A 24,404-nucleotide genomic window follows, 5' to 3' on the forward strand; every position below is an offset into this window, starting at 1 on the left:
GGATCAGATGTTCTGGAGGTTTGGGCTTGAGTTTGAACGCCTCCTTCTTTCATGTCCAACATTCATCTCATATTCAAACCTCATTTGGTGAAACTCAGCCGGCGTTGTCATGTGGATGAAGACATGAGGATGAGTCCATGATCTGGGATTTATTTATTTATTTTTTCACTGTTCATGATCAGCTTCATGGACCTGAAACAGGGAGACACCGCTTACGTCACGGTGCGTTCAGGGACTGTTTACAAACTCGGAAACTGAAGATGTTTCCCTTAAAACCACCATCGAAAAGCTTTGAGGGGTTAATGAGGTTAAAAAATAAAAGTAGAATCTACATCTAAACTGTCTTATTTTACTCTTTTTGGCAGGATTTGACATTTTCTGTGTGGTTGTAATGAATTAACCCATTAGTGGACAGGTTTAAAAATGTATGTGTTGGATATTAAATGAGATTTCTCATGTGCCAGGACAGTATTTTAATTAGGAAAGAGTTCAGTTTTGCCCAGTATTAGATAGAATATGCATAATATTGTTTATTATTTATTATATATATATATATATTTTATCATTTTATAGGAATCTGGTCCATGTAGCTCTGTAGATAATGTAAATAATTCCCCCACAGCTTAATGTAATATAGAAACAGTTCAGTCTTTGGGACATATTTTAAATTTTGAAATTTAGATTGTATTTGAGTGGATTTTGTATGTGTTCATGTCCAGTCAGAACTAAGAAATGACTGAAATTGAGCAAAAATAAAGTCATGACTATACTTATCTCTCCAAACAACAGCAGGATTCAGTTCTATTTTTAATTTAATTTTATTTTTTATGGTTTGCTGTGCTGCTAGTATTTACTTCTTGGCTGCTAAGTAATAATCTGGACCGTATCTACACTTTAATCCCTGATGCTGATGCTCCGTCTGTTGTTTTGATGAGCAGTCAAAGGAAGGGGCGGAGGAGTCTCCTGACAGTCACTGCTCTGGGCACAAACATCCACAGTCTCCTGACAGTCACTGCTCTGGGCACAAACACCCACAGTCCGCCGCTGCACGGATGCTAACACCGGAGCTGCTTTAATTCATGGAAAACGCAGGTACGTTTGAACATTATTACACCCTTCCCGCTCTTCGGAAATCAATAACATACCAGAGAGAAAAGTACAGCTTTATCTGGAGCAGTTGTGTGTGTTTTAACAGACGTCGTGGTGTTTTTTTTTTTTTTTTTTTTTTTTTTTTTAGCTCCAACAGTTTTGACAGATGCCTGATACCGACGCTAACGTTACGACTAATGCTAACGGAACACGGTTTAATAATACGCAGTTTTTTTCTGTTGGTTATTAAAGCTGAATCTGCCACACGTTTCTCTAAGCAGTCCCGGAGCTAAAACAGTATTTTGTGCATTTACTTTGGTTAAAATAATCGCTTTCCTGCATCTTTCCCTGTGGCGAAGCTAGCTTGAACAGGGACATGGCTTCCGGTAAGCCCTTTCAAAATAAAAGGCGCACTGCACCGCACCAGCTTTAACAAAACAAGAAATATCATCAGGCATGTTTAGCATTTAACAATCAACTAAAAACAGTCAGAGAGGACACTTGTTAAAAGAAAGTTACACTGAACAAATTAAATAGAAATAAAGCATGATCATAGGTTAGCAAATGTGATAGGAATGCAAATTGTCGATTAATTCATTAATCGTTAGTTGGTTGTCCTTATGATCGATTAATGATTAATTAATACGTGGCGACTTTTCTGAGAACCTGAATTTCTTTTTCAGTTCAGGCTTACAAGAATAAAAGCTAAATATTGTTTATGTACTTCATGACAAAAGCATGTCATATTCCTAAATGACTGACGTATGGAACCATTGGATACAGTCAGTGTTTCCTGTGGAATTCATCTGTGGATGTGGCGTGTAGAAAGGGGGGGGGGGGGTGCACGCGCGTGCGTTTCGTCGGGGGTGTACTCGCACGCACGCACGCACGCAGTACGTCCGGGGGATACGTGTTGGTTGGTAACTGCGCGCATGCGTGCGTCCCTTTCCGTCCCAGTTGTAAATGTGTGGGGGTGCAGTCTGTGCCCCCACTGAAGTGAAAGTGAAACTTTTCGTTCATTTCTCTTTTCTCCTCCTGAAGCTTCACAAATGCGTTCCATCCCTGTGTCCTGGATCAGGAGCCTGGAGGATGTCTGAACTTCTGTCTCACTGACTGTGGACTAGACCAACCTCCAGGAAAACGCTCCGATACCGACCCCGCATTTGTGCGTGTATGAGTTCAGGGGTGCACCGCCCCCATAAACAGCCTGAGGTCTGTGTTTGCTCCTCCATGTCCATACAGACATTCTAACTCATCAGCGCCATGATCCGGTTCAGTGACCAGCGCGGACAAACCGGCAGCCTTCAGACAGGTGGACAAGGGCAGTTAACAGACAATTAACAATTTCATCGAGCAGATTGTTATCGATAATTAATTCTTAGTCGATTAATTGTTTACATCCCTAATATGTGATGATTTGAAGGAATATCATCCATAAAATGTTAAAATTAGGTTTATTTTTATGCTTTTTGGGGCTTCTACTCGTTTAATTCCACCTTACATTCTTCTTTTTATCTTTCTCAGTTAATTAATTCAGTAATCAGCTATTAAATGAATTAAAGGCTGTTTGTATATTTGTTTAATTGTTTTTAGAAAAAAAGAAATACAACTCTCTCAATCCAGCTTCTTAGAATACAATATTTTCTGGATATCTTAGTTTTTGAATATGAAACATTTCACTTCTCACATCCTGGTGAGTTTTTATTCACCAGTTTGTTTGTTTTTTCTGTATGAGTTTACACTGGAAATGTTTTGAACTTATGACAGAAAATATTGGATAAAGATGACAAACATCCTTACCACTTAATTCCTGCTTAATCAGTGACCGATTAGAGTAAACTTTACTGTAGTGTCTCATAACACTAAAACATAATATATGTGCCATTAGTGTCAAACACAGGAAATATTATGAGTTATACAAAGAAAGAATTGAGGCACTAGATGACAATACCGAAAACTGAATGTTTGATATTTTAGTTTAACACTATAAACCTTTTAAAATATTTTATAAACCAAACTACAAATGAATAAATAATAATAAATGACTGGACAGTACCTGTAGTTAGAGCCCTATTTCAACACTATTATGAATGTATTATGTGCATTTGGTTCATGGAAAAACCTGGGAAAGGCATGAAATAAAGTAAGATCATTGAAAGTTGTAGAAAAGCTGCTTTACGTTATGTTTAGTTATGCCCCCCCCCCCCATAAAAATGGGTTGTTTTCAAAGTGTAAAGGTCAGATTATTCCTTTAAATGCAAAAAGTGACTATAATTCCACCTTTTAAAGCTGATGTTGAAACACGTGAATTAATAAATAATGAAGTTGAAGAAACAGACCGGATCTCAGGATTTTCCTCGTGTTTGTGGAGGTTTTTCATTTCACTAAATCCTGAGAATGCCTTTTAGCAGATACACACGGTGCTTTTATTTTGAAGGTGCCTCCTCGGACCGGATGTGAGTAGTGTTTTTATGCGCGTGTTCACGGAGCATCTGTCAGACTCCGGTAACGTTAGCTAGCTCATTGAACCTAGTCCGGTTTGTTTTGCTAACGCTATCTGCGGAGCTATCGAAGTTTGGGGTTCGAACCGGGCCGGTTTCAGACTCTCAGCGACCGGACCGACTCGGCGGCGGCTCCACCGGGTCCGGGTCCGCCTCACACTGTGTCGTTTTCCCGCAGAAACCGGAGGAAAAAGTGTCCGAGCGGCGCCGTGAGTCATGGGTCTGCTATGAACGGATCACGGGGACGCTGGAGGCTTCGTTCCGTGGGGCTTTGGGCCACTCGGAGGATTAAAGAGAAAGCGACCAGGAGCCGGTTCCCACCCCGGACTTCCTCTTCACCCTGACCGGCCTGCCTGCGCCGGAGCCCGGGCACCGCGGACGCCATGGCCGGTCCCCAGCGCACGGACCTGGCGTATGCGTGGGAAAAGTACATGGACTGTCGGCTGCAGGGAGCGGATCTGCAGGTAGGAACCGACCAGGGTCTGGACCGGGGTCAGGACCGGGTCTGGAGTCCGGGAGGGAGGGAGGGAGGATTAACAGGTCTGATATTTGACCAGATTGGACCCAGTGAAGTGTGTAGCTGTGGGTCTGGATCAAACACACACACACACACACACACACACACACACACACACACACACACACACACACACACACCTGTAATTGGAGTAAACTTATGCAATAACCTGGGTAAAGAATGAAAAACATGCACATCAGTCACTACATTTAAAAGGATGTTTAAAACTAAGGTATTCAATAAACATAAAATATTAGGAGAAAGAAAACAAGTGTTCAGAGAACGCAAACCTCCGCCAATCAGTGGCAGCGCCAAGAGGGGGCATGGAGAGGCAAATGACCCCCCTGTCACAACCTTTGCCCCCCCCACCCAGATTTGGGCAAATCTTTGGGAAAATTCGGGCAACAAAGAAATATTAAAAATCCGTCAATGAAAGCGTACATAACACATTTTGATACACTTATAATACAACCAGGCAGACACCCCCCCCCCCCCCCCCCATGCACGTATCTATAGAGGGTTCTCTCAAAGGCCAGCTGGTCACTGTCCAAAGCCCCACTAGAGAAATATGTGAAAGTAGATTGTACCTATTAAAAAAATCATAAAAGTCTGAGTTGTTCATGCTGTAGTTTTTAACAAATACCTTGAATAAATTATTACCTGATTTTACCTAAAATTGACCTCTATATAAAGAGTAACAGATGTGTGTGTGTGTGTGTGTGTGTGTATATATATATGTTTTTATTATATGTTATAGCAGCCACTAAAGTGCAAAACGTTAATTTCATGCTATGCGCAAAAATTTTTTGCCCGCCCCCCCAACATTTTCTTTGCCCTCCAGTTGCCCCCCCACTTTTAAAATCCTGGTGCCGCCACTGCCGCCAATCACCCCGAACGGTGTGCATGTGTGGATTGACTATTTCTTTTTAAATTAAACAGTTTCCAGGTTGTTCCATACAGCAGAAAAAGTTGAAGCTTGGTACCAGTTATGTGTCTGTCAAATTATATTAAATTCCAATCAATATTTGTTGAGTTATGATGAAAAATTTGTGGTAAATGGGATTTTCAGTGTTAAATGTAAATGTCCACAGAGTCCACATTCCACAGTGGATGTAGACAATTTTGTGCCAGATACAAGATATTGTTCTAAGCTACGGGTGGATCCAATTGGAGGATAATCGAAGTCGTTTTGAATTTTTTATGAATTTTGGAAAATTGCTCAATGATGACAGATAGGAACATTGTAGATTTTGTGACCTTGCTGTGACCTTGAACTTTGTCCTACTTGGCCCAAAATTTAACGGGTTGATCCCAGGGCCTAGGCCTATCTGTGGGGACAATTTGGTAAAGAGGGTAGGAATAGTTTTCCCATAAAGTTGCGAACAAACAAACAACCAAACAAACAAACAAATACACAAACACACAAAGCAAAGTGATCACAATACCTCCTGGCGGAGGTAATAAGCCAATTATTTGAATAAATTTAAGATTTAGCTTAGATTTATATTATTGTTTTGTTTATATTAGTGTTTAAAACTGTGCTGTCTTGTTATCGTGTCCTGTTTCTGCAGCTTTCCTTCTTGTAAATAAGGTTGGCAGAACTTCATCTTATGCCTTTTCACCCATACTTAAACACACACACACACACACACACACACACACACACACTCCTGTAATTGGAGTAAACTTATGCAATAATCTGGATAAAGAATGAAAAACATGCATATCAGTCTCTACATTTAAAAGGATGTTTAAAGCTAAGGTGTTCAATAAATATAAAATATTAGGATGAAATAAACCAATTATTAGTGTAAATTTAAGATGTAACTTAGATTTATGTTGCATTTATTTACATTAGGGTTTAAAACTGTGCCATCTTATTATCGTGTCCTGTTTCTGCAGCTTTCCTTCTTGTAAATAAGGTTGGCAGAACTTCAGTTTATGCCTTTTCACCCATACTTGAACACACACACACACACACACACACACACACACACACACACACACACACACACACACAGTCAGATGATGATGATGATGCAGATCAGAGATGTCAAACTCATTTTCTTTCAGGTTCCACGTTCAGCCCAGTTTGATCACCAGTCAAATAATAATAACAGAATCATACATAAATAATGTCAACACAAACAACTTTTCTCTGTTTTAGTGTAAAACCGACTAAAACTGAGACTCAGAATAACATTAAAATTATGAAAATACTTACATTTACAAACTATCCAAACAAAGATGTGAACAACCTGAAAAAACAGAATTCTCTCAGAAAAATAAGTGCTATTTTAACAATATTATCATTTCTGCATGTGCATTATGGGTCAGATCTACAAAGGCACAAAACCTTTAATAACAGGAAGAATATTGGTACAAATTGCACTTAATTTTCTTTAGACATTTCAGGTTGTTCACATTTTATTGTTAAAGGATAGTTTAATGTATATGTTTTCATAATTTAATGTTATTTTTTGCGTTAAAATGTAGACAAACATTTGGATCTCATTATTTATAGATTATTGTGTTATTATTTTACTTGATCACTACTGTTCTTTACGTGGCCTCTGAACTAAAACCAGTTTGACGTCCTTGACTGTTAATATCATCAGTGTCATTTTTGAAAATTCATCCCGTGGGCCGGATTGGAACCTTTGGCGGCCGTTTTTGGCCCCGGGGCCGCATGTTTGACACCCCTGATACAGATCTTCCATCAGGCAGTAGATCTGACTCATATCATGACAGTTTATTCATTTATTTACATTTTACAGGGACAATGCATTTAACCATTGTTTTTATCTGTATTTTTGAGGTTTGTATAGTTGATTGATAGTTGTGTTGTATCTGTAAATATTTTCGAAATGTCTGTATCTGGGTCAAAACGCACTAATGTCCCATCAGAGAGCGAACTTTATTTGATTACCATTCCAACATTTATTTCAATATAAAGTAGCTCCTCGTTTTGGATAATCCCTTATGGTCCAACTAAAGCAAAAATGAATTTAAAAGTAAAATTTAGGCCATTTAACAACACTAATCTGTCAAATTGTCTCTAAAATGTCCTGTCAGAGAGATTCCAAATACCATTTTTTGACCCATATTTGTATATATTAGGGATGTAATGATATGAAAATTTCATAACGCAGTTATTGTGACCAAAATTATCACGGTTATCATTATTATCACGGTATCGTTGAAATTGTGCTCAAAATGTTCAAAAAGTACTTGTACACACACTGAAATAATTTAATAAAGTTGTATTTTGAAAAAAAAAAAAACCCCCTATAAAATCAAATAAAATAATAGGCACAATGTACTTTCTGTGACAGAAACATTCCAACAAGTAAACATCAAACATACAAATGTGCATTAAATATGGCTCCTTATGGCCATTGTTTGACCATTTTCCATATTAAGTTTGAGTTGTTTTAGGGTCTCTCAATCCCTCCCCCCCCCCCCCCCCCCCCCCCCTCTCTCTCTCTCTCAAAGTGCAGTAATCAAACACGGTTATCATGATAATTAGAATTTAAAAGGTAATACTAACCGTCGGGAATTTTACCACTGTTTATCATTATACCGGTAATTGTTACATCCCTAGTATATATGTGTAAATCTATAGTCAGATCTCTCCAGTTCATAGACAGATCCAGTGTGTGTATTTGAATCAGCTGATGGATGTTTTTGTCAATGAAATGAGGGGCTCTGTCTACAACTAGACACACAGTGAATACAGACTATCAACAGGATCCAAATGACACCAAAGAACCAAAAAGAGCAAGAAGAACATGGACACACAAGGATCTAGAACAACTACAATGGATCAACACATGGAAAAGACAAGATAGGGTATTTAGATCAACTCAGAAAGTTTCATTAGGAACATTTACAGTTGTTTTTAATAGTAAATATGATAAAAATTCCAGACAGTTTAGTTTTAATCGCTTATTACATGTAATAATGATAATTAATGGACCGATATTGAAAGTTAAGTTCTTCCTGGAAAAAGGTGAAAAAGAATTGTCAAAACATGGTGACAACAGAGGAACTAATACAAATGCAGATACTAATAAATATTGATGAGGGTTTTAGTCATAAATCTGTCCGTTGTTTTTCTCTAACTCACACAGTCGCTCTTTGAACAGATCCTCTACCTCCACGGTTCCCAGTGGTTCTGCTTCTCTGTTTGGGTTCGCATTAGAGCTAGACCAATATATCGGCCGGCCAATAAATTGGGCTGATATATTAATTTCTTTTTTTTTCAATATCGGACATCAGCCCTAATTTTTTTTTGACAGCTGATATTTGATTTGTAGTAAAAATGTTATCAGGTATTTGCTCAGGCTCCTGTGTGGTCAGCACTTGAAGTTCAGTAAATGTTGAAAGGATGCTATGTGTATGTGTATTAATAATTTCATTTATATTGCTGTATAAAAATCTTAATTGTCTGATGGTTTCAATTGTATTTTACGGTCAATGTGCTTTGAAAAAAATAATAATTAGACTTCAATTTCAGCCTCAAGTATCAGCTGTGTATATCGGCCATAGGCTGACCAAATTTTTAAAAAATCGGCATTGGCATCGGCCTTAGAAACACCCATATCAGTCGACTTCTAGTTCGCACAGAGCTTTATATAGAAGATAATATCTTTAGGGGTGTGTCAAAAAATCGATTCATATAAAAATCGCAATTCTCATGGACTACGATTCAGACTCAATATAAAATGTCCCAAAATTGATTTTAAAAAATAAAACAAATCCACCGGCAGTCTTACGCCATTAGTTTGATTAGCGGTTAGGGTTAGCAATTAGTGGCTAGCGCTATTAGCAGTTAGGGTTAGCGATTAGCGGCTAGACTGGAGTAGGTCATGAGGATCCTTTGCACACCTGTAGATTGAAGTAGAAATCAGTATGAATCACATCGTTTTGAATTGAAAATCGATTTTGAATCAAATCGTAGCCCCAAAAATTGGAATCGAATCGAATATTGAGATAGTAAAAGACTCCCACCCCTAATGATCTTTATATGGCTGTGGGTACACATCTGCTAGCTCCTGGAAATGGACAGAATTATGTGTGGAATGTACGCGGTGGACGGACAGAACGCTCCGTCCGTATCTGTCTGTGTCTTTAACGTAACTGTCAGTCACCGTCGTTTATTCCGTTACATCTCCACTCTGCTGACATTACTCCTCGGCTGTGGTCCTGCTGCACCATGTGGTGAACGTCACTGCCGTCAGGTGGTATCGGTGTGTTTGTATCAGAGCACTTTTACGAGTACGAGTATTAGTATACACACTCAGTATCAGATCGAGACCTGATACTGGTATCTAGAGCTGCACAATATATCGTTTGAGCATCGTCATCGTAGTCACATCGCAGGTCCTGTAATGAACTCAACGTGTTTTTTCTAAGAGATGGTTTTTCGGACGTAGTGTAAATGGTATATCACTGCAATGGAAGACCTTTTTTCGCAACTAGTCAGGTGAATTTCAAAAAATGGATGTTGATGTACGTTACAACAAGCGAAGAAGAAACGTGTGTGGGTATGTGTGGACACACCAGGAAACCACATCATTTTTGAATTTAGTAGGCGATAGAGGGGTAATATATAATAATAATAATAATAATAATAATAATGAATATATCTGTAAATCAACGCCACATTTACGTTAGTCACCATGTTTATGGAATGACTTCCTGTGTCATCTCGTGATAATAAATAAACAAATCATGGCATTTGTGATTTAATGGAAAAACCGACATTATGCACTTCTGTTTTTTGACATTTAGTAAATATTGGTAAAGTTTTGCGCATTTGTGGAAAAGTAACTTGTCTTCTACCTGTCGACACGACGAGAGGAAATATAACTAATTAATTTGACCATTTACGTCGGTGCCGCACAGCTATTATTTCATTGTGAGTAGGGCTGTGTATCGGCAAGAATCTGGTGATACAATACAAATTACAATACTAGGATCACGATACCATATATCATGATATATCACGATATATCATGATACTGTTAAAAAGGCAATTTTTTGTTTGTTTCTTTTGTTTTTTTTTTAAAGATTATTTCCTGAAAGACTTGAATTACACCAGAAATATGTAGAAATACTAAACATATTTTTATTTGATCAGAACAGGATCTAATGTTATATCACAAAATTTTTCTAATTCTCCTACTTTCCAAAGGAACTAATATCTGCCACTCTCAGACAGCAAAAAGTGCTTTTAGGATGCTTCAAATAACCATTATTTAATAAAACCGTTTTATATATTAATAAATAAGATATAAACAAGAAAAACAAAAAACAAAAATGAACCTCCGCCATATCTGCATTTGATTAAATACCTAAAAATATCGATACAGTACTTTTTAATATCATTACAGTATTGTGAAACGAAATATTGCAGAACCGATATTTTCTAACACCCCTGCTCCTGAGAAGTTTTTCATATTGCAATATATATCGCAGGGTTTAAAAAAATTACAATGTCAGTTTTTTCCAATATCGTACAGCCCTACTAGCATTGGTATCACTGCTTCCCTAATTTTCTGACGGTTTTATTCCAAAAACCGCATAAATAAATCCAATCCTGTTCTAATGAAAGTACTTAAAGGGTTCATTTATTTCACCTTTTCATTTCTGTCTCTGATTATATGATCCCCTGTTCTTTCTAAACCTAAAACTGTCTGAACACAGTGACATCAACCCACAAATATGTTAAAAACAGCAGCTAAACCAGAGTTGAACCCAAACAGAAACAGGAAGTACCAAACGTGATGACAGATGAGCCCGCTTTAGGTCCTGTTGTGTCTTTTTTCACATCCTGTTGAGTCTTTTCATTCGGGTTCTGACCACAGTTTGACGACTCTGAAAACACAGTCCAGCCTCGTGTCGTTTTCACCTCAGAATGAGCGCGTGTGAGGACAGCGAACGGCACCCGTCCTGGCGGTGAGTCACTGCACAGCAGCGGAGGAAGGTGTCAACGCTGGGAAAGTAGAAACTGTTGTGTGGGTGCGTTGGCGTGTGATGGTGTGATTCTGAATCTGAGCTCGGCCTCTTCGTTATCGGATCCGACAGCGGCCGCATCACGAGACTCGGATTAAGAGCAGATGGAGGCGCGACCGCGTCCGCCGATGACCGCCCAGGCCTCCGGTCCGCGTCTGGACAGGGGTTCAAAACACACCCACCAGTATCACCATTAACGTCTGGACCCAAACACAGAACCTGAGAAAACAGAGACAAAAAACAAGACAAAACAAAAGCAGCATAAATGTGACTAAAAACTGGACAAAAATCAAGTCAAATTAGAAACTAGAAATGGGACAAAAAAACAAAACAAAACCAGCTCAAGTAAAGACAAAAACTGGACAAAAAACAGATGAAATGAAACAAAAGTGAAAAAAAAAAAAACAGGTTAAAGATGCATCGACATTAAAACCAGCCCATAATAGTTTATATTTGTCATGGATTGTCCGGTTAAATGGGATCATCTTGGTGGAATAAATGTCTGTTGAAGTGTTTCCTGTTTCAAACTCCACCAGGTTCAACATGTGAAAGTGGACTGGACCTTTTCACCTCAGTCTGATATTGAAATATGGTCTAAAGGAGGAGGACCTTTGACCTTTGACCTTCCTGTTTTCTCTTAGAATATTCTAGTTTTTGCTGAGTCCGTTCGAAGTTCAGCAGAGGAGGTCATGTGGACGGGCAGCACTTTATTCAGCTTTTAGTAACTGTTGTTAATTTTTTGCAGTATTTTGTTAATTTCTGTCTATTTCTTGCAGTATTTTTTTGCAGTATTTTGTTTAGTTTTGTCCAATTTGTTTTCAGTGTTTTGTTCTGTTTTGTCACTTTTTATATTATTTTGTCAATTTCAGTTCATTTTTTGCAGTATTTTGTTCATTTTTGTTAGTTTTTGTATTTTGTCAATTTCTGTTCATTTTTTTTGCATTGTTTTGTCAGTTTTTGTTCTTTTTTTTTCTTTATTTGGTTCATTTTTGTCCATCTCTTGCATCATCTTGATCATTCTTGTCAAGTTTTGCAGTATTTTGTTAATTTTTGTAAATTTTTTTGTAGTGTTTTGTAAATTTTTGTCCATTTCTTGCATCATCTTGATCAGTCTCGTCAAGTTTTGCAGTATTTTGTTCAATTTTGTCCAATTTTTTAGCAGTATTTTGTGCATTTTTGTCAGTTTTTGTATTTTGTCAATTTCTGTTCATTTTTTGCAGTGTTTTGTCAGTTTTTTTTTTTCCTTAATTTGGTTCATATTTATCCATTTCTTGCATCTTCTTGATCATTCTTGTCAAGTTTTGCAGTATTTTGTTAATTTTTGTAAAAAAAATTTGTAGTGTTTTGTAAATTTTTGTCCATTTCTTGCATCATCTGGAGCATTCTTGTCAAGTTTTTTGTATTTTGTTCATTTTTGTCAATTTTTTTTTTTAGTGTTTTGTAAATTTTTGTCCATTTCCTGCATCATCTTGATCATTCTTGTCAAGTTTTTTTTTGTATTTTGTTCATTTTTGTCAAGTTTTGCAGTATTTTGTTCTGTTTTGTCAATTTTTCTTGCAGTATTTTGTTAGTTGTTTGTTTGAATATTTTTTTGTTTTTATTTTTATCCATTTCTTGCAACATATTGATCATTTTGTCAAGTTTTGCAGTATTTTGTTCATTTTTGTCAAATTTTTTGCAGTAGTTTGTTCATTTTTATAATTTTTTGCAGCGTTTTCTTAGTCTTTGTGCATTATTTGCAGTATTCTGTTAGTTTTTGTTTTTTGTTGGCGTATTTTTGTTTTTATTTTTGTCCATTTCGTGCATCATATTGATAATTTTTGTCAAGTTTTGCAGTATTTTGTTTTGTTTTGTCAATTTTTTTGCAGTATTTTGTTAATTTTTGTTGTTTGCATATTTTTGTTTTTATTTTTGTCCAGTTCTTGCATCGTATAGATCATTTTTGTCAAGTTTTGCAGTATTTTGTTCATTTTTGTCAAATTTTTGCAGTAGTTTGTTCATTTTTTATAATTTTTTGCAGTATTTTCTTAGTCTTTATACATTATTTGCAGGTTTTTGTTAAATTTTGTCTAATTTTTGCAGTATTTTGTTCATTTTTGCAGTATTTTAACTTTTCTCCATTTTTGATAATTTTGTTCATTTTTCTCCATTTTTACCCATCCTTTTGTCTTTACCTTAATGACGTTGACCTCACTCCTCTGTCTCAGTGGACTGAAGTTCATTTACACATTTACACTCAGTGAAACGATAATAAACGCTGCATGAAGCTGTTGTGTTTCAGTGTTGAACATGTGCGTTTATTTTCCATCCAGTCTGTGATTGTAGATCTGCTGTGGAAACAAACCAGAGCTCACACTGTTTGTTCTACATGGTCTTTTAGTTTCACTATGTGTGTGTGTGTGTGTGTGTGTGTGGAAACAGGATGTTTCAGCAGAACAGAGAGAGCTGTTACTGGTTTAATGTGACGCCGAGGGGCTGTTACTGGTTTAATGTGACGCCGAGGGGCTGTTACTGGTTTAATGTGACGCCGAGGGGCTGTTACTGGTTTAATGTGACGCCGAGGGGCTGTTACTGGTTTAATGTGACGCCGAGGGGCTGTTACTGGTTTAATGTGACGCCGAGGGGCTGTTACAGGTTTAATGTGACGCCGAGGGCTGTTACAGGTTTAATGTGACGCCGAGGGGCTGTTACTGGTTAATGTAACACCGAGGGGCTGTTACAGGTTTAATGTGACGCCGAGGGGCTGTTACTGGTTTAATGTGACGCCGAGGGGCTGTTACTGGTTTAATGTGACGCCGAGGGGCTGTTACTGGTTTAATGTGACGCCGAGGGGCTGTTACTGGTTTAATGTGACGCCGAGGGGCTGTTACAGGTTTAATGTGACGCCGAGGGGCTGTTACTGGTTTAATGTGACGCCGAGGGGCTGTTACTGGTTTAATGTGACGCCGAGGGGCTGTTACTGGTTTAATGTGACGCCGAGGGGCTGTTACTGGTTTAATGTGACGCCGAGGGGCTGTTACAGGTTTAATGTGACGCCGAGGGGCTGTTACTGGTTTAATGTGACGCCGAGGGGCTGTTACTGGTTTAATGTGACGCCGAGGGGCTGTTACAGGTTTAATGTGACGCCGAGGGGCTGTTACTGGTTTAATGTGACGCCGAGGGGCTGTTACTGGTTTAATGTAACGCCGAGGGGCTGTTACTGGTTTAATGTAACGCCGAGGGGCTGTTACTGGTTTAATGTAACGCCGAGGGGCTGTTACTGGTTTAATGTGACGCCGAGGGGCTGTTACTGGTTTAATGTGACGCCGAGGGGCTGTTACTGGTTTAATGTAACACCGAGGGGCTGTTACTGGTTTAATGTGACACCGAGGGGCTGTTACAGGTTTAATGTAACACCGAGGGGCTGTTACAGGTTTAATGTAACGCCGAGGGGATGTTACTGGTTTAATGTGACGCCGAGGGGCTGTTACTGGTTTAATGTAACGCCGAGGGGCTGTTACTGGTTTAATGTAACACCGAGGGGCTGTTACTGGTTTAATGTAACGCCGAGGGGATGTTACTGGTTTAATGTGACGCCGAGGGGCTGTTACTGGTTTAATGTAACACCGAGGGGCTGTTACTGGTTTAATGTGACAGTAAGGGCACTGATTATTTTAATCATTTTTTGTATTTTTTTTGCAGTATCGTGTTCCTTTTTGGTCTGTGTTTTTTTGCAGTATTGTCTTCATTTTTGGTCTTTTTTACACTATTGTGTTCATTTTTGATCTTTTTTTTTGCAGTATTGTGTTCATTTTTGGTCTTGCAGCATTTTGATCATTTCTGGTCATTTCTTGTGTGATCTTATTAATTTTTGACCTTTTATTGATTATATTGTTCATTTATGTAAATTTTTTTGCACTACTTTGTTAATTTTTGTTAATTTTTTTATAAATTATTTTGTTTTTATAATTTCTTTTTATAGCAGTAAGGTGGTAAAGAAGCAATAAAGAGTTAAATATGAACTACCATAGTGCTGATTTTTAACTCTGATTTGACTCTATTTTGTCCATTTTTGTCCATATATTGAATATTTTGTTCATTTAGGCTATGTAATTTTTTTTGCATTATTTTGCTAGTTTTTGTTCAGTTTCACATTGTTTTTAGTTCATTTTTGTCCAGTTCTTGCAACATCTTGTTAATTTTTGTGCAGTGTTTGACTGAAACCTCTGAAACGCCCTAGTATTTCTACATTTCTCCCATCGCTGTTGGTTTTCCTGGACTCAGACTCATTAATCCATTCATCTAAAGCTGCAAAGATTGCTCAATTAATCTTTTACTATTTTAAGAAAAATAACAGGTTCTAATCAGTTCTGAGATGTTTGGGTTTTAAAGATCAGAGTCTGAGTCCAGATCCAGAATATGAGGAGTTTCACCTGAAAAACAAACAGTCTATAGATTTATTTAAGAAAATATAATCAATAATACAAGATATGTGAAGGTGATCAACTGAAAGGTTCAAATCAGCTTCAGGTTATTTTCTTTAATTTAGTGTTTCGTTTTTTGGTTTTTTTTCTTGAATATTTGATTCCTTTTTATCCATTTTATTGATTATTTTGTCTTTTTCATTTGAGTATTTAGTTAAATTTGATCCATTTTGTTGATTACTTGGTTCCGTTTTTGTCCATTTTATTGATTACATTGATTTTTGTGTATCAATTTCATCCATTTGAAATTGTTTTAGTTTTTTTATTGGTTTGTTTTGTTGATTATGATGATCTTTGTCAATTTTTTTTTTTTTTTTAAACTTTATTTTGTGTTGCTTTTTTTTTGCATTATATTGTTCATTTTTGCCTATTTGTCTTTTTTTTTTTTTTTTTTTTTAGCTTATTTTGTCTTTTTTTTACATTCTTTTGTTTATTTTTGTTTATTTTTTGCAATATTTTGTTCATTTTTGTCCATTTTTTAAGCATTTTGTTTATTTTTGTCTATTTTTGACATTGTTTATTTTTGCAGTATTTTGTTCATTTTTGTCTTTTTGTTAAAGCATTTTGTTCATTTTTGTCCATTTTTTAAATATTATTTGGTTTATTTTTTGCTGTATTTTGTTTGTTTTTGTCTATTTTTTAAGCATTTTGTTCATTTTTGTCCATTTTTGACATTATTTTGTTTATATTTTGCAGTATGTTGTTCATTTTTGACATATTGTTTATTTCTTGCCGTCTTATGTTCATTTTTGTCTATTTTTTAAAGCATTTTGTTCATTTTCACCTATTTTGGACATTATTTTGTTTATTTTTTGCAGTATTTTGTTAATTTTTGTCCATTTTGGACATTATTTTGTTTATTTTTTGCAGTGTTTTGTTAATTTTTGTCCATTTTTTAAGCATTTTGTTCATTTTTGTTCTTTTTTTTTTACATTACTATTTATTTTTGCAGTATTATGTTCATTTTGTACAGTATTTCGTTAATTTTTGTCCATTTTTTAAGCATTTTGTTCATTTTTGTTCATTTTTTTTTTACATTACTTTATTTTTTGCAGTATTATGTTCATTTTGTACAGTATTTTGTTGACTTTTGGCTACACATCGTTGGACACTGAGGCTGTTATTTTAGTTCTTTCAAACATGCGGTGCATGTGTGTTGGACTACAGTCAGTTGTACAGTGTAACAGTGGTTATGTTGATAGTTTGTGGTTGTTCATGTTGGTGTTGGTCGTGTAGATCCAGAGGTGATGGAGGACGTCCAGACCAGATGCTCCTCTTTCATAACCCGTTGACTCGGACCAGTCACGGTTCCACATCTACGTCAGAATCACATGCATCACTAACTCGCTCAGTCCTGCAGAAACGTGTTCATGCCCAGATTCAACGCGGTGGCGGTTTGGTGTTTTATCAGATTCACCGTCGTTCATCTACTCAGGCTACAATCACAGCATCATGTGACCGTTACCAAAGCCAATCCATGAGGTTTTAACTGGAATTTTTCCAATAAATTATCACAACATTCTGAAAAAAACAAAAACAAAAAACATGTCCTACCCTTCAGAGTCATTCAGGACAAAAATGTCCACTTCCAAAAACTGCCATAAAATAGTAGAGTTTAGTATTTTTTCCTGGTTTTTTAAATTAGATATTTTGAGCAACTTCAGTTCTGATCAAAACCATGTAATATTGAATCATTATCAGGACTTTAACCATTTAAATGCCAGTTTGATTACATGATGCACTTTTTTAAAATGAAAAAAAAAAACAACCCAAAAAAACAAAAATGAGTTGTTTCCATTATGTTCCATATAAGAAAGATTTGGTTGCTGGGGGATTTTTTACATCAGTCTTGGATACGTCAAACATCAGCCAAATTATTGACTTTAATGCATTATTAGTGTTTGTAGCATCAGATTTAACATTTAGTACCCTGTTAAGTCATTAGAGGACAAACATGTCCAATTAAAAGCAAACAAAACAAAAAAGCGCAAATATTTCTTATATGGAAACTCATTTTTTGTGTATTTTTCATCAATAAGAGTAAATTTCAGTTATCAAACTGGTATTTAAATGGTTAACATCTATCAAAACCTGATCAAAACTATGAAATATTGAATAATAATCAGTATTTTAACTCTTTAAATGCCATTTGATTCATGATACTGCTGTTTTTCATGAAAAAACACAAATATGTCCCATTAAAACAACATTAAAAAAAATAAAGCTCAAAGCCATTACAAAATATAATTATACATTCTGTAATTATATGATTTACTTTTGCATTAATAGGAAACCAGAAAACAAAACACCAAACATTTCTTATATGGACAAGAACTATTTTTTTGTGTATTTTTCATAAGTTAGAATAAATTTCAGTCATCAAACTGGTATTTAAATGGTTAACATCTAATCAAAACCTGATCAAAACTATGAAATATTGAATAATAATCAGTATTTTAACTCTGTAAATGCCATTTGATTACATGAAGCTGCTGTTTTTTATGAGAAAGCACAAAAATTTCACATTAAAACCACATTTAAAAAAAAATCTCAAATCTATTCCAAAATATAGGCTAATTACACATTCTGTAATTATATGATTTAATTTTGCATTAATAGGAAACCTGAAAAAAAAAACAAAAAAAACCTCCAGCCATCAAACATTTCTTATATGGAAAATAACTCATTTTTTGGTGTATTTTTCATGAATAAGACAAACGTTAAATCATCAAACTGGTATTTAAATGGTTAAAATCCTATCTAAAATGCTGAAATCTTAAATAAACTTGTTGACTTTAACCCTTTAAATGCCGGTGTGACTCCATGAGGCTGGTGTTTGCATGTGTGCTCTGGTTTTTCCGTGGTGCTTTAGTGAAGGTGTTGGACCACAGGCCTGCTTTCAGATCTCCACGGGCCGTTTGTCGGCTGGGTTTCACTTCGATCGTCGTGGCTCTGCTCGTTCCAGGCGATCGGCTGAGGCGGTGAATTATTCATTTCTCTGAGTCACACTCGGCCGTTGCTCTGTTTCAGCTTTTTCCACACGGTGACACGTTCTGAACCCAGATCTGTGACAGAAACACTGACCTCAGATAAAGACTGGATTTAACTCATAAACAAACAGTTCACAGATGAATGTTTACCTCTATTTAACCGTTAAGTCATTTATTAATTTATTTTCCTCTATAGTTTGCATTTTTCTCTGTAAATCATGTATTTTTCGATATTTAATTTTTTTTATTTTTTTATTTTCATGAAAACTCAGTAAATTCAAAGGTTATTTTACCAAAAACAGAGAAAAATGAATAAAAAGGGACTTTTTCAGCTAAGTATATCATTAACTGAACATGAAAACAAACCTCTACAACCTGATTATGTTCATTTTTTATTCATTTTGTTCACTTTTATTCATTTTACTTGTTATTTTGTTTTTGTTGATTTTGTTTCATATTTTATTATTTGCTTGTTCAATTTTGTTCAGTTTGTGGCTTATTTTGTTCATGTTACTTCTTATCTTGTTGGTTCATTATTAATTTTTGTTTATTTTATTGATCACTGGCTGTTTTTGTTCATTTTGTTTCTTATATAATTTTTCTTTAATTTAAGTTTATGGCTTATTTTGTTGGTTTATTATTAATTTTTGTTTATTTTATCAATCATTTTTTTGGTTTTTGTTCATGTTGCTGCCTATTTAATTTTTTAAATTTTTGTTCATTTTAGTCAAGTTTTGCATATTGTTTCACAGTATTTATTATTTTGTAAATATTTTGTTTGGTTTTGTTGATTTTATTGCCTATTTTATATTTTTTAGTGAAATTTTATATACTTTTTGCCTTATTTTGTTCATGTTTCTTGATATTTTGTTGATTTATTTTTCATCTTTATGGGTTAATCACACCCGGCCTTTGGCTCCGTCTTTTTCCTGGTGTTGAAACCGTCGCAGTCATTTTCATTTCCTGTGGAGTAACTGCAGCGGTGGTGGCGGCGGTGGCCTCTTTCCTCTCACTGTGGGTCACGTGACCTGATGGGAAAGCGGTGGTTTTCACGGCCCCCTTACTCTCTGATTTGTAGTTTGAGGAAATGCGGAACATTCGGCGCTCCTCATGACGCTCATCACCCAAATGTCAAATTAGATCAGTGGGGACCTCCGACCGGAAAACAAACATTGCGTAACCAACGCCCCGAGTCCGTCTCACGAGGACAAGATCACATTGTTTTCAGTGTCTCTGCCAAGTCGTAGTTCGCCCGATTATCCCAAAAGAGCTTGAAAGGAAAGTCTGTACCAGCGGCGGTGACTCAGCCGCCAGACTCCCATGACTCGCACTCCCATGATCCTCGTGGTCGCCGTGTCCCGTCATCCACGGAAACCAGCACGGTACTGATCAGAGCGACATGACGATTGTAAGACGATGAAAACCATCCTGACATGGGTTAAAATCAGGGGTGTCAAACATGTGGCCCGGGGCCCAAATGCGTCCCGCCAAAGGTTCCAATCCGGCCCCTGGGATGAATTTACAAAATGCAAAAATTCCACAGTCAAGGCTGTGGAACTTATTTTAGTTCAGGTTCCACATACAGACCAATAATAGCATAATAATCTACAAAAAATAATGACTCCATATTTTTCTTCTGGGTTTGATGTGAAAAAACAAATATTACATTATGCCGATAAATGATGACAACTTCAAAGTGCAAAAAACAACATTAAATGATGAAAATATTTACAGTTACAAACTATCCTGTAAAAATAAAATGTGAACAATCTGAACAAATATGAACAACCTGAAATGTCTAAAGAAAATAAAGCACAATTTTAACTATTTTCCTGCCTGTTCCTCAGTGTTTAGTGTCTTCGTAGATCTGATCCATAATGCACATGGAGAAATGAGAAGTTGAGGCAAAATATTGTTAAAATTGCACTGATTTTTCTTGAGAAATTTCATTTTTTTCAGGATATTCACATCTTTTTTGTTTGGATAGTTTATAAAAGTAAGTATTTCCATAATTTAATGGGGTTTTTTGCACTAAAACACAAAAATTTGCAGTTGTCATTATTTATAGGTTATTATGTTATTATTTTATTGGTCCGGCCCACTGGAGATCAAATCGGACTGAGTGTGGAACCTGAAAGAAAATGAGTTTGAGAGCCCTGCTTTAAATCATATGTTCAGAGGCGTTATATGTGATAGTTCATGTTTCTTTTGGTTTATTTTATTTACATATTAACATATTAAAAGATCTTTTTTACAAAGGCCACCATAGTTTTATTTAATTTTACCTCTGGATTTAACCCATAAAAAACCCAGAGCTACTTTTGTGTCACTTCTCAAATAAGTTTTTCTTTATATTTAAACTTTCTTAAGTGATTTATCACCATTTATTATATTATCCTCTGCATCTGCATTTTGTATTTTTCAGTGTAAATCATGTATGTTTTTAATGAAAACTCAGAGTAAATCCAAAGGTTATTATATCACAACAGAAAAAACTGAAGAAAAATTTTTTGTGATCCAATTTTCATTTTCATTTAACAAATTAAATCGAACAGAGGTATTTCAGGTGATACAATATTACTGGAATGGATTCTCAGTGCAAGAATACCAACATTAGGGGTGTAAGAAAAAATCGGTTCTGCAATATATCACAATATTTAATTTCACAATACTCTATCGATATTAAAAAGTACTGTATCGATATTTTTAGGTATTTATTCAAATGCAGATATTGTGGAGGTTCATTTTTGTTTTTCTTTTTTGTTTATATTTCATTTTTTTTTATTATTTAACACTCTTTTATTAATAATGTTAGTTCCTTTGTTGGGATTGAACTAAAATACTGTTCTGATGTTAGTTCTGAACTAATAGAATATGAACATTTGAACAGGATCTTAAACTGTAATGTCTGTAAAACAGAATTTCAGTTTGAACACAGGAACATTTTGTGATATAGCATTAGATCCTGTTGGGATCAAATAAAAATGTGATTAGTATTTGTGCAAATTTCTGGTGTAATTAAATTCTTCAAGGAAATAATTATTTAAAAACAAAAATTGCCCTTTTAACAGTATCATGATATAATGTGACATATCATATTGTGATCCTAGTATTGTGATTTGTATCGTATCGCCAGATTCTTGCTGATACACAGCCCTAACCAACAGTGAGCCCAAGACATAAGAACGTGCCATGAGATACCAAAGAACGCAGTGACAGTATAAAGATAAAAAGGAAAAGTGAGAAAATGTAAGGTTAATTACGTACATTAAAAAAATTAAAATGCGTACCTAACCTACAAGAATATACACAACATACACAAAGCATACAGACACACAAACATATATAGACAAGACAGAAGGGACTTGACATCAAGAGGTGAAAACGGAAGAAAAACGACTTTTTCATTAAACCATGGGAGTTGTAGTTTTTTCCACTTTTGCCAATTTAAAACCTGACACGACTCAGGTCAAACTCATATTAATAGATGAAGTGGTTTATTCTCATTAAAGCTGCAGCGCCCCCTGTTTTTAGTGTTGTGATTGACAGCTATATTTACCAATCATTCTTCGGATTCAGTCAGATGTGACCCTACTGCTCTACTAAATTTAGTTCGGTTACTTAATGTCACGTCATCAGTTTCTCGGAGGATGTTAGTTACGCAAGTGTTTTCCACACAGTTTCATAATGAATCCACAATAATATGACAAAGCAATTTAGATGTTTTCAACTAAGTACATCATTTATTTACATGTTATTTGAGCTAAATCATGCTAATTTGTGCTTCTTCTCTGATAAATCTAAAGTTAAACACATGACTTGATTAAAAACATGTGCACCCGACAGAAAACACAGAATAACTTAAACATTTGTGGTGAAAGTTGTCGTTATCGTTTGTTTAGATTAGGGATGCTCTGATACTCCGATACTCAGTGTGTGTACTCATACTCGTAAAAGTAATCTGATACAAATGCACCGATACCACTTACGGCCATGTGACGTTCACAGTTCAGTGCAGCAGGTACGAGGAGGAGGAATAATGTGTGAGGAGCGTGGAGATTTAACCAAATAAATGACGGTGATAAAAGTAAGGCTGACTGACAGTAACGTTAAAGACACAGACAGATACAGACGCAGCGTTCTGTCCGTCCTCTGCGTACATCCCATCTGTTTTCCAGGTGATGGAGGATGAGTACCCAGACAGAGAATACCAGCGGGAGTACGGAGCGGTGCGGACCACCGCCAGCAAAAGTGAAAACAAAACTTATCACTTATTTCTCTTCTCTCTACCTGCTGAAGCTAAACTTTTAAACCTTACCAGTGAAAACGCTGCAATATTAGTGTCACATTAGTGTTTCCTCTGTCGTCTACATGTTTGTTATTACTGACTTTCTTCTTCTCATTAAACTTTCCTCTTCTTCGTGGTATTTGTCCAGTATGGTTAATTCAGAGCGGTGCCCCCTGGTGGATTAATTGACAAACGCTCATTCCAACACATTAAATGTCAGCAGCAGCACTTTGTTCCAGTCAGACTAATGACAACGACAATAAAGCACATTTACAAAAGGAACTAACAACTGGAATGGGATTATTAAGGACTAGGATCAGTACGCAGTATCGGCAAGTACTCAAATGTAAGTACTCGTACTCGGTCTGGAAAAAAGTGGTATCGGTGCATCCCTAGTTTAGAGCCACGGTGTCAAACTGGTTTTAGTTCAGGTTCCACATTCAGACCAATATGATCTAAAGTAAATTAAGTACATTATTTTGTTAATTTTTGTTCTTTTTTTTTGCATTACTTTGTTCATTTCTGTCATTTTTGTTTTTTACATTATTTTGTTCATTTTTGTACATTTTTTTTGCAATATTTTGTTTATTTTTGTACATGTTTTTAAATATTATTTTGTTCAATTTTGCAGCATTTTGTTCATTTTTGTCCTTTTTTTTTTTTACATTATTTTGTTCATTTTTGTCCCTTTTTTTGTACATTATTTTGTTCATTTTTGTCCCTTTTTTTGTACATTATTTTGTTCATTTTTGTCCTTTTTTTAAACATTATTTTGTTTGTTTCTGTCCATTTTTTTTTTTTTTACATTATTTTGTTCATTTGTGTCCAATTTTAACATTATTTTGTTCATTTGTGTCCATTTTTTTAATATTATTTTGCTCATTTCTGTCCATTTTTTTTTACATTATTTTGCTCATTTCTGTCCTTTTTTTTTTTTTTTTTTTTTTTTTACATTATTTTGTTCATTTTTGTCCATTTTTTAAAAAAATATTATTTTGTTAATTTTTGTCCTTTTTTTCTTTTTTTTAACATTTTGTTCATTTCTGTCCATTTTTTTTTGTATTATTTTGCTCATTTCTGTCCATTTTTTTTTTTTACATTATTTTGTTCATTTCTGTCCATTTTTTTTTTTTTACATTATTTTGTTCCTTTTTTTCCACTTTTTACAATATTTTGTTCATTTTTTAGATTATTTTGCCCATTTTTGCAGTATTTTGTTCATTTTTGTCTATTTTTTTTTTTACATTATTTTGTTCATTTTTGTCTATTTTTAACAATATTTTATTAATTTTTTGCAGTATTTTATTCATTTTTGTCCATTTTTTTACCTTGCTTTGTTTATTTTTGTCCATTTTTTACATTATTTTGTTCGTTTTATGCTGCATGTTTGACACCCCATAAATTTGAAGTGAAACTGGATGTTACATTAAACAAATCCGCTCAGAATCTCATACTTTTTAACTGTTTTCCAAATAAATCGTTGTGAGTTGAGTCGATCAGTCGGTGATCCGTCTGAACGACAGATGAGTGAATGAA

At 35.4% G+C, this 24,404-nt stretch overlaps 1 protein-coding gene across 1 annotated transcript in view; it reads left to right on the forward strand.

Annotated features, from left to right (window-relative positions):
• The first annotated feature begins 1,031 nt into the window (after positions 1–1,031).
• lyst (lysosomal trafficking regulator) overlaps positions 1,032–24,404 on the forward strand; it is a 145,556-nt gene continuing 122,183 nt past the window's right edge. Inside the window, 2 exon segments of the mRNA XM_030155355.1 lie at positions 1,032–1,092; positions 3,769–4,054. Coding sequence (XP_030011215.1) covers positions 3,974–4,054 — 81 coding nt within the window. The 5' untranslated portion in view covers positions 1,032–1,092; positions 3,769–3,973.

Source organism: Sphaeramia orbicularis, chromosome 15, assembly GCF_902148855.1.
Source record: "Sphaeramia orbicularis chromosome 15, fSphaOr1.1, whole genome shotgun sequence".
NCBI lineage: Eukaryota > Metazoa > Chordata > Actinopteri > Kurtiformes > Apogonidae > Sphaeramia > Sphaeramia orbicularis.